The sequence below is a fragment of the Mesitornis unicolor genome, unplaced genomic scaffold, assembly GCF_000695765.1.
Source record: "Mesitornis unicolor isolate BGI_N332 unplaced genomic scaffold, ASM69576v1 scaffold14386, whole genome shotgun sequence".
Classification (NCBI taxonomy): Eukaryota; Metazoa; Chordata; class Aves; order Mesitornithiformes; family Mesitornithidae; genus Mesitornis; species Mesitornis unicolor.
This window is the reverse complement of record NW_010189021.1, coordinates 13800-25945: the sequence shown is the minus strand read 5'-3', so window position 1 is coordinate 25945 and position 12146 is coordinate 13800. Positions and strand designations below refer to the sequence as shown.

At 37.8% G+C, this 12146-nt stretch overlaps 1 protein-coding gene across 1 annotated transcript in view; it reads right to left on the bottom strand.

Moving 5' to 3' along the window:
- Positions 1 to 10664, bottom strand: part of UBE3A (ubiquitin protein ligase E3A) — a 35540-nt gene extending 24876 nt beyond the window's left edge. Inside the window, exons 1-3 of the mRNA XM_010185928.1 lie at positions 10528 to 10664; positions 9822 to 9940; positions 6374 to 6418 (exon numbers count right to left, since the gene is read on the bottom strand). Of these exons, the coding sequence (XP_010184230.1) occupies positions 6374 to 6418; positions 9822 to 9841 (65 nt within the window). The 5' untranslated portion in view covers positions 9842 to 9940; positions 10528 to 10664. The remainder of the gene's footprint in view (positions 1 to 6373; positions 6419 to 9821; positions 9941 to 10527) is intronic.
- Between the last annotated feature and the right edge of the window lie 1482 nt (positions 10665 to 12146).

Here is a 12146-nt window from a genome sequence, read left to right as displayed (position 1 = left end):
TAGAAAGAAATTAGTATTCTCTGACTTACTTTTGTAGTACTTAAAGAAAAAAGAATGTCTATTAAAGAACAATTAAAAAGCCTATAAAGAGCCAGATAAGTACTTTACATGCTGCCAAAACTGTGGAGTATCACTAGAAACACGCACCACTGAGCCTCTGCCACTGAGGGAAGGGTCCACTAGGTTGCATTTTGGGTCGTAAAGTAATTTTTGAATGTCTAAAATGCATACAACAGATTGAAAGTTCAGTTGGTTCAAAAGTTCCTCTGTAACAGCACTTAATCTGCATTTCTCAAATATCTTAAACGAAATACAGAGAAATGCTTCATAAAGGATACTTTTGCAACAGAGAAAATCTGAAGTTAAACATTTAAGGAATTTTAGGAAGCTTGAAGCATAATTCTTTAAAGTTCACCTACAAAGCAAAGGATTTTCATCTCAGTTTCAAAACTTGCCTGGAATTAAAAGTATCATTTTTAACTTTAAGTTTATCCAAATTTTAGAAATACGAATGAAGGTTTTACACTTATCTGGAAATATCAGTATGAAATGACAAATTTCTGAATGACTTCTGCTTGGGATAAACCAACTTTTATATTATTTCTACACAGAAGTCTCACACTACTGCAAGATGGCCAATTTTGGTAAGTGGAAATCTACAATGGTCTGTTTTAACTAAAGTATTAGGAATACAGACTTGCCAAAATGTTCATAAGCTGTTTTCTTTCTTAACACAAAAAAACCAACAAAAGTATTAATATATTTTGAATAAGAACAAAAGCAGGGAACAGGTTTTTTTAGTACTAACAGCAAAAAACTTTTAATATATGCCTTGACAGACAGGAACATAAGAAGACTTATGACCCTGCAACAGCCATACTACGTTTTGTAAATAAGATGACCAGCAGATCAAAAACGGTTTAAAAAGTGTAGGTTATGGATGGACATCTCTGTGAAGTCAAATACTGCTTTCTGAGAGTTTCAGTTTCAAACCTTGTGTGTTGTTTTCCTGCTCCTGTTTAGTTAGGAGTAAATTTAGAGTAAGTTTAGTTTAGAGTACTGGGATAGAGCAAAGGAGCTTCCAGTGAAAGCACTGTCCACGCAGACTCTTTTGAAGTGGCCTGCACCCTAAACTGCCAAACACTCCACACAGAGCTGGAGCTGAGCTCTCTGCTCCTGCAGCGTTGCAACACTCTACCTCAGCCATTGGTACCCCAGTGAAGGTATGGCTGATAAAGCACGCGTGCATGGAGCTCGCATTTGCCAAACCTCATTTTATTCCAATAGCTGGGGTGCAGACTGTGAACCCCCTCCCCACCATGTACTCTAGATCCACTGTGTCTCTGGTCTCAGAAAAGGCCAACCTGAGAACAGAAGAGATGTCTTGGCTTTATGGAGCAATGCAGAAAGACAGCTAGAGAGAGGGGGTCAAGAAGATGGTCAGCATGTATCTCTTAATCTTGTCTCACAGACAAATTGCCTTGCTCCAGTCCTATTAGAAAAGCACCCTTCATTACTGCCCTTTCCTCTTCAGGTCATTAGCTCTCTACAGAGATAATGTTGTTTCACAGACCAACTGGTTTCATATGCTGGATCCTATCTGTCCTTCTTTAAGAAGGCATACAGTGCTCTGTCACCTATGTGATCCCTCCAACATTCAATTAGCCAAAAACCCCAGAGATGAATAACGTATCAATTGTACCCTGGCTTTTCAACCCAAGCAGTTTCAGGAAAAAAACCCCAATTCCCACCACCCTAACATTACAGGCCTGAAGCCATTAAAGAACTGATTATGGGGAAACAATTATTAGGCAATTATTGTAAGTGATCAACATACATGAATGATAATGACTGCAGGCATACTGCTCACTTTTACGGAATCACTGCCTTTTGAAAAGGCAGAGGAAAACACAGCCTTCCTAAAAAAAGCCCATAAATTTATTTAGCTACAAAGAAAAAGTAACTTAAATTATTGCCCGAATAAACTTATTACTAAGTTTAGGATTGACTATAAACTTACAAAATTTTCCTCTCTTTGAATAAATCTGTTATTCTTAATATTTTAAAGAAAAAAGTACACAACTTATCAGTTGTTAAATTTCCAAATAATAATCACATTGAACCAAATACAACATTTCAACAGTTCTCCAAATTTTGTTTTGAGTTATCAAGTAAGGAGTTCTAAACACCAGTACTCCATACTGGCTATGAGGCCACAATAAGACCAACTTTGTCTTTATTGTAAAGAAATGAAATGACAGCAACTTAACCTACCTACAAGAATCCTTCAGTCTGACTTTTGCATTCAGAACAAAACAAATAATGAATATCTGAGCAAAATACATTTCCTTTAGTACCTTTCATGTTTTCCACTGGCTAAAGAAATCCTAGCACTCAAGCAAATACAATTAAACTTCACATTGTACTCTACAGAACAAGCTTAAATTCACAAAGTATGGAATTTATATACTCAACTCTGATTAACAGCCCAACTAAAGAAAGGAGATTAATATTAGCACTGCAGTAAGAGACAGAAAGATACAGACAGTAACCTGGAGACACGATTCTGATTGTCTACTTCTGGACCACTGGAGTGTTTCAGTAGAATGCATGATATAAAAGAAACTACTTCAGACAAAAATACCAACATTACTATGCCTTCATTCTGCATGACACTGTCCTAGAAGGGTGACCATGATCAAAAGAAACTAAATGCAAATAACATGGATCACAGGACTTAAACACCTCAGTTTTCAGTTCTAGAACAATCTAGCATCTGCGGATTAGGCAGCTCCATAGAGAAGTATCTCCTCTTTAAGCTTTCTTTTTGTTAATTTTCAACTGGTAACTTTATAGCATCCTCCAAGCTCCATGGGAACCAAGGTCTATAATACACTTGCTTCAGTAATATATTCTAGTGTAAAATCTGGAATTTCTTTTCTTTCAAATATTAGAAAATTCATTCAACCTATCTTACTGCACTTCTATTCTTAGAAGCAAATGTAAAACACACACTTAACTGCAACTTAAGTAGTTGCTAAATTTAAGAAAGCAATAATTCTTGCGCAGACTCAATGCATTCTTATTAACTGAAGTTTCCTCGAGGCAATCACTGTCGGGCTAAATGATGCATTGCAAGAGCCTCTGAGAGGGAATTATAAATTCATCCTAGACAGATCACAGTATAACACAGTGCAATGCTGCAGGTGCATGTAAACATACTTCTTGCACACCTTTTTCTTCCAAGAATGGCAATAAAACAAGCAGCAAATACCACAAAAATACCCGTACGTGGCCAGGTTTGGCATACAGAGGGTCATGATCAGCACGCCCCACAGTTATGTTATGTAAACCCACCTGTGTTTTCAGCTATGAGGAAAGTAATTTAAGGCACTCTATGTCTAGGCATCACTAGGATGACATTTCAAAGTATGTAGCATGAAACACTAATACTTCTATAGTTACTGTACATACTTGCAATGGTTGCAGTTTGTTTTTCTGGCATATTTTGAGGCTGCTAGAGAATTTTTATTTTGCCATTCTTTCAAGGGACACAAACAGCTATCAAATCTTCTCCAGTGTGAGATGACTATGCATCAAATACAACTGTAACAACACTTTAAATGGGGGGGGGTAGGGGGTGTTCAACAACTTTAAGAAGATAAAGAGGAGTTTCAAAACTGCAAAGCACCCCATCCTCAAAAACAGAAAGAAGAAAAGACCAATGCAGAGAAAACCATCGCATCAGAATACCACAACCTTTGCCTTGGTGTGTGCCAACATACAATACTCAGAGTGAAAATGCATGAACTGCTTAGAAGTCAAGTTATTGTTAAACAACTAAAAATTATGTAATGCAGTGCTAAAGAGCTTTTAAGACAGTTATACTAATCAAAGCTGATAATTAATGCAGATCTGTGAAAGGAGCTGACAGAAGAAGATGCTGATGTTAAAAATTCAAACACTTGAATGAATGCTGAGGAAAAAAAAAAGGGAAAAAAGAGAAGAACTTGTAACTGAGCTAGCACCAAGATGTTCATCACACACAGACCCAGAATTTTAAAAGTCTGGGATAAGCAAGACTCATCCATGGAAGAATTTGCAGCACAGGTGTCTGAAAGAGTCAGTAGATTTTTTTTTTTATTTTAAATCACACACATGAGACATTTGACTATGCTCTTGATATAAAGCTTTGTAATGCAAAACACAGAAACTACCAGCCAACGAGAGCAAAAACAACTTGACCATTCCTTGTGCAAATAACAGAACACTTGTGTAAGTTCCCCTCTTTACTAATAAATTATAGGCACGTAAATAACATAGTAACTATTTTAGCTCCCCAGTAGGCTTGCAGGTCACACTGCATTACCCAGCCTGCCATTCGTTTTATGTGGCAAGAGCAACTATGCAGCAGGATTGTAGAAATTCTCTGTAATAGGTGATGTACACATCCCGTTGTGATACAGTTTCAAAAAATTTAGTTTTGCAAGTATATAATGCATTAATACTGTATAAATGCTGCTCAGACAAATATGTAAATCCCTACAGCTTTACTGGCTTGCATCTATTTTAGACAGATAACCAAAAATCTACATAGCCAGGGCAACTCTGATCATCATTCAGCACCAATATTCAACTTTCATACAGAAAAGCTTGTTACCGTAAACATTTTTTTTTGTTCAGGTTTAAGGAAGATAAAACACACACAAAAAGAACTGTCACACCACTATAAGGAAAAATAGTTGTACTGCCTTTTCCTTTTGATTTATCGCAGGTCCTTATAAAGTCTTCGTTTCACACTAGTCAAGATCCTTGTTTCTGACACATCTTTCCTTATGACGTGTGGGAAGCAGGAGTCCACAACTGACAATATCCAGTCTACAGTCTGATTCCTCCCGTTTGGCTAGGGCAGGGAAACAGATGAACACAATCCACAGGAACAACAAACCATAATGCAGCAGAGACTGCTACTGCAGAGGGAGAAGAGTCTATGGCAGGGATTTTGCCCTGTGACCTCTCTGTCTCTAACACATGCCCATGTAGTGACAGCCAGTCAGCTCTCAGGTCTGGATTCTTGCAACCTGTACTCCTAAGAAAGCAGCCAGACAGCTCTTCTGTAACAGATGGCATGAGAGAGGGAAAAACTAATTCTCCATCCCAAGAGAAACACTCCTCCTAGTGCAAGAAAAGATTTCACTGCAGTGAATTGCTAAAAACACATGAGAAAAAGTGTTCCTTGTTTACTCCTCATAACTTTTAAGGTTACGTACGCAGTCCAGTGTGGAGGGGCTCTCCTCAAGCTTTGCTCTTCCCCAATTTGGGAAGCTACAGCAGAGAAGTCCTTGTGCAATTCACTATATCCCTATCCTGCCAAACACTCTGAAATTGGCATTCAGCCCACAGTGTGTAAAATGCTAGACCACGTGGGAGAAGATTGTGGAGGATACAGCTTAAGGTCAGAGAAGACCTTTGTAGCAGAAGAGAAATGAACCCAGATCTTCTGAAGCCTCAGACTGTACCCACTGGGCTGCACTCCCTCTGTTATTTTTTAACTTATGCTGAAAGTCAGACAAGTGGCATTTGTGGTTTCCCTATCTGAGCTGTATGACAGAATGGCTTGAAGAGTTAGAAAAGAATCTTTGTTTGCTAAACCTCATAACTTTTTTTTAAAAAGGTCCTCACATTCCTGTGACCCTCTTGAATTTGAAACTCAAATCACCATTTCAATCTATCACAATCCTGATTCTAGTTAATCTTGGCTTCTAGGCTAACGAAGATGGATCAAAACAATGTTCAGAATTGTAAGCAAGATGCTACGTGAACACTGTTTTGTGAAAGAAAGCTGGTTTTCTGTTTCTAGACTTAACTAGTATATAAATTTGCCAAATTAAGTCAGACCTCTTTTTTTCCTCCTCCTTAGTTCAGCAATCCATCTGCCACAACAGATATCAGCAGGTATTGTGCCTCAGTGCTGAAGTGTCTTCAAACCCATGCAAGATGTTAGTGAATAGCAGGTAGAAATCAAACCCCCACTGTCAAGTCTAAAGATAGGCCTGAAGATTTCTAACACTGTACTATGCTACCATCTACTGGTTCATGTTACATTAAACCTCTGAACTTTCCCTTCAACCCATTCACCTTCAAAAAAAAAACCCAAACCCAAAAAAACCAAACAAAAACTACCCACCAAAAAACCAACCAACAAAACCCACAAAACACCACAGTTTCTACAGAGGCTTAAGATTATTTTTCAATAGCAAAATACTAACTTTAAGTTTTCTAAGGTGATTCTACCATTCTACTCAGCTTTTATTACATATGTTCAAAACACTTTTAAACAAGTTATACCAAACTCATCCACTCATTTACTTACATTCGGCTAGTTTCAATGTTTTCAGAGTGAGGTTCTCCTGGTGATCTGCAAATACAGATACAAACCCATAAGCATTGTTTGTTATTTTAAGCAATTACAATATGAAGAGTTCTAACAGGTGAAAAGTGATGATAATGTATTATTGCCACTAAAAGCATCAACTTTTATGCACTTGGACATCTAACTTGTTTGACCAAACCAACTCTAGCTTGGTCGATTTGTAACATAAAATAATGTCAGTTTATAACATAAAACTTGACAATACAGTTAAGCCAAATTTCTCTAAGGGGACAGCACTTTTCCCCCACAGGTTATGCAAAAGCAGCCATTAGAGTAGAGTTCTGCTGGCAGTACTTCTGTATTCACGATGCACATTGCACCAGTTCTGGGGTGATTCTTCATAGCCACCTCTGTAACCAAAATGCATACTCAAAGTTCATCAACTGTTACACATTCCCTGCACAGTTGAACTCTAAGGAAGCAGCAGCTCAGAAGCAGGTCTCAACAGAACCTCAAAACTAGTTTCATGTCTCTCTCTACTTGAATTTACGGACATAATCTCACAGAGCAGAAGCATTAAAGGCAGCTTTGCTTCTTTTGTCCAGCCAACAGGTCAGCCAGTAATATTCAGAATTAGGTGTTACTGTCTAGCATTTTTGAACATGCAAGCAGCATCTGTGTTCAGCTTGTCAGCCCCCTTGACTTAATTTACAGAGTAATTTAAGGGATATAGTTCCATATTAACTTAAGTAGGCTAAATTATAGCTGTTTAGCTCCTCCTTGTTCCCATTTTCTTCCCTATGCCAACACTGATTGAAGAAGTTAAGATTTTTAAATTTTTTAAAATTATTTTTTCCTTCCATCAAGCCTTTCCCCCAGTGAGTTCATAGCCAGATGAGCCAGGAGACAAGGCAGTACAAAGGCAGCAGTTTTGACTTCAATCACCTTAAGCTGCCTTGAAATCATATCCTGAAGAGCCTTGTCCAACCTTCAATTCCATATAGATTTTGGTATATTGACCAGAACTGCCACACTGGATATATTGCGTGAGGAGTAGAAATAGAGTCAGCCATTACAGTAAAACTCACTCACTTGTATGAACAAAAATGCCTTTCATGACAGAGCTTTCTCAAAACAGAAGTGAGCTAAAATCTGCAAATAGAACTTACTTTGCAGGTTTCAACAGAGTTGGCTGGGGGACTTGAGTGAGCACAGCTAAGCAGGCTTTGCCATAGCTTTAACAAGAAAATCTTTGCTCATAGGAATGGAATTTCTAAATACCTTTAAATTTACTATATGGCTATCTATACTATTCAAAATGCTATTGAAAATCTCCACCTGTAGCCTTTTCCTTTTTTCCTATGTTTCATTGTGCTACCTCACTGGACAGTCCCTCCTATTACAGCCTAAACTGTTCTCCAAATTCTCTACTAAAATCTTAGCTCCTTTGTCAGACCTTAGCAACTTTCTGTATTTACCAAAATGTACTATATCAGCAGATCCAGTGCCTAGAAAGCATTTCTGGCAGACAACTTAAATTCCTAGGCTAGGAGGATACTATGCAGTAGCAGATTACGTAGAACACAGGAAGTTGTTTATATTTCACAAAGTTATAAAATTGAACTGACACTAGGGACAGAACTCTGAACTTACTATCCAACTGACTTTGTACTCATGCTCATACAAATACCCTCTGACTGGAAAACAACAAAAAATGCCCAATCTCAAAATTTGGTCTTTATTCCCTCACTCATAAAGGTCAGGACTGATCAGACAGCTGCTGACAAAAACAATGCTCAACAGCAAAACAAATGAAAATTTCATTTCCCTTCAACTCCATTGACCAAAACAAGTCACTCAATACTGAGCAGAGAGAGAACCTCCATTTTTTTTATTATTGTTCACCTAAGCATGTAAGTGCTAGAAGCCATACAACCTGAGGACTGGTGGCAAGAACTGTGTTTATATTCATACTGGCTAGCTCCTCTACTCGCATTCAGGACTTCAGAAACTGATAGCAGAGAGCTTGGAAGTCTGAACCATTTGCTATCTTTGTTTTAGTCATAGGAAATGCAACACAATTAAGAGTAAACTTTAAGCTGCTATGAAAACACAAGTAAAACAGTGGCGTTAAAACAAAACTATCAAGAGTGTTAATCACTTTGAGCCTTTAAAATACACATCAATATGAAAAACTACGGAAAAAGAGCAGATTGGTATCTAAACTTAGTATGTAACAAAGGTAGCCTGGTGATGTCCAGTACAGACATGTAAACACAGCTATCGGCATATCCAAAATCTTTTTCTATCCCTATAATTTGTGTGAGTTTTATGTGGGTTTTGAACCAACAGTGCAGTTTAGTACATGCTAGTCTATAACAAAGGTTTCTTCTATAAGACAAAAATTTCAGGAAAGTTCAGACAAAGTGAAATCTAGCTGAGTCAAGAAAGGTTTGGTCCTCTAAGGTAAGTGCTTCTACAGAAAACATGGCTCAAATTCCTTCAGATTATTGTTTTTTATAACATGAGCAGACCTACCATAACTATGATTTGCAGAATTATTAATGGAGTCATTAACCAGATTTTAAAAGGTTTCAAATGACACTGTAAGCATCAAATAAAATGAGCTCTCAGTACTCATTAAAACAACACAGAAGATCAAATTAATTACAGGAATTGTAGCTGCTTGTTGAGAAGCTATTTATTCTGAAATACCCAATTGTTTACAAACAAGATACCTTGTTATTCCTGTGAGCAGGCAACAGTACTGAAAAACAACTATATAGTATGGCAAGACGTCCTTTCATCATGCTTAAAATCTGAAACAAGAGTTCTGTTCAGAGAAAATCTCAGAGCAAATGCTCTTACAAATTTCAGCTTTGAATTAGATCGTAGATACTGATCACAAGACACCAACTAATCTGAATACTGCAGTATGAGCTAGCAAATTCAAATGGTGGCTCACTTCCAGTAACACAGGAAGCAACTTCCCCATTCTGCAAGCCACTCCATTTACCTACACAGTACCTCTCTAGGACAGAAAAGTACAGGTATGCAAGCCTACAAATTTTAACATCATCAAGCCGCCTAGACAAATACTTTAAAAAAAAGAACAAATTGCTTAAACAGCTATGATAAACAATTTACACAGAATTTCAGCATAACAGTAGAAACCATCAGAGACTTTCAAATGATGGGACTGCTCTTAGTAGGGATACCACGAGGCACCGCAGTGGTCATAGTTTAAAGAGCAGGCAGGGACAAGCTAAGTGAGCTTTGAAATCACCCTAAGCAAAAGTCAACTTTGCCAGCTCACTTATCTTAAGCAAACAATATACCTTCAAGATATTTATAAAACTAGCTTCAATCCATAGAAATGAAATACTTTTAAGATAAACATTACAATAAAAGTGATCCTGAGACACACCACAATATGCTTTATGCTTACCTTTTACAAGCTGTGGCCATTCGGTGACATCAGGGTGATCACAATTTTGAGTCACTGATTAAAAATGAGTTGTCACACCAGTCCTGTATCACGCTGGGCTAAGCATAGGCTTAACAACTCTAAATAAGTAAAAATAATTTAGTTAAAAGTCCTTACAAATTATCCTCAGCCTGTCTGTTAAATAAAAACCATAAAACACAAGAAAAATATCGATGCTAAGCATTGTTTTATCTGCGAGATTAAGACCTACTGCACAAAAATTAGTTCATTTTTGAATGGCATTCTAAGACTTCTAGAGTAACTCTCTACAGCACACTCAGCTGATGAAGCTGAAAATTCATCAACTTCTTTTTAGCCTCTCTAAAAACCAACAAAATCAAAACCCATCTCTTGGGCCAGTGGAAAGGACCCGATGTCAAGACAACAAGCATTTGAAGATTTGGAAGCATGTACATAAATACAAACTGTAATTTCTAATTGTTTCCCTGCTACAACTCATTTAATATTGGTTCCTCATGAGGTTCTGTGTTTCCAGGAGAGCAACATGTAACTTGCACTTTGCTGTGTGCCTCTCCCCAAAATAAAATTAAGCAAAAGCTATGTGAGTTTCAGAGGAGCAACTGTTGCCGTGTCTTTTAGGTTCTTTGCTCCATTTACATCACATGTACACTCTCCTCTCCCTTAAATTTTCAAAAGTGTGTTTTACCTGTCAATTGTTTCGTGTGATCTGGCTCCACCGGTATAAACTGAAGGGTTGGTCCTTTACTTTGTCACGCAGGTGGGCAGCCAATGATCACTCAGCAATACTCGCGCCCAGAGCGCCCTGGGACCACCCCAGCTGATTACTTCCATGCCTGAAAAGGAACCAGTTAGTCTCTTACCTACTGCTATTATCTACTCTAAACTAAAGTTAACTGAGAAAATATTTCCAAACGTAACCCTCAACACTCAATTCACCCCGTTCTCTCTCCCACCCAAGCTCCTAGGTGCACTGGACAAAGACTGCAAAGAAAAAAATGCTTCTGATCAAGTTAGATCACAGAATTATTCACCTTTTCTTAATACAAAATCTTGATTAAAATTGAAATGGTATTACTGTATTTAGTAAATAAAAAGTTCTCTTTCTTTCTCTAAACAGCCAGTAGCTATGAAGACAGACCTCTGTACAGTATCTGAGTTTATTCCTGTGGCTCTAACCCAGATGAAAGCCCCTATTTGTAGGTTGCCATGCAGCAGCAGCCTCACACAGAAGCAAGGTGCACAAAGGCGAGTGAGTTATTGAGGGCACACCGGCAGCTCTCTGCAACACCCGCAGCACTCAATGATCTGGTGCAAATACTACAAGAGCACATCAGGCAGCTTTAAATGTGCCAGTTAAGAAAGCTTTTTGCATTCTCAATACTAATTCATATCTATTGACTTGTCAGAAATACAGAATCACTGACCAGTAAGCAAGGATTTTCTAAAGTTTGTCAGAAAAGCTGCTCACTTTTGCCATTCTACTACAAACTGCAATGGAATAAAATTTGTACTAGTTTCTGAATTATGCTTATTAGCTTTATTGGGTATATTTCTTGAGGTAGGAGAAGTGGCATTTGATGATTTTAACATCAGTAATATCTGAGTCTTCTCATCTAAATGTAAGTGTAATTGACATAAGTAAAAAAAGTAGGCTACTGAAAGCCTTTTAAACAAAGCAGAGGTTCTCTAGTACCTGTCTTACAGGTGTAAATTATCAATGTTTAACTGAGTTAACACCAGGAACATGGCACACTAAGTCAGTTGGAAAGGTTCCTTACCTGTCAATGGTACATGACAAACAGGATAAAGATTTTCAAATTAATGTTTGCTGACCATCAGCTGTACAGAAAAGCAAACAGCAAAAACCAAGATGCTAATGCAAAACTAAGAAGCCTTAAAATACTGCTTATGGCTTTCTGATTAAGACCTGACAATGTCAAATTTCAGGCAAGCTTTAGCTTTTAAGAAAAACGCATTCTTCTAAAGTTAAATCTAAATTCTTGCTGCTTTCTGAACTGATGTGAAACGGCTCTGTAAAAATGCATTTACCTCTTTGCCCAAGTAACTTTTACTGTGCTGGTCAAAGAGAATAGTGGTGTCATATCTAATGCTTGAGAAACCTGCATTCTGGCTGCTTGCTGGAAGTACCAGCTCGTGTTCTGGAGTGCACCCAATCACTCACTCCTTACCTAGACTTGTGTCCCGCATCACCCACGCCATGGGCAAAAGCTAGTAATTAGTCTTCTACTCAAATGGAGGCATGTTAGAACAACAGGGCGACAGCAACCTTACTAAAAAATGGGC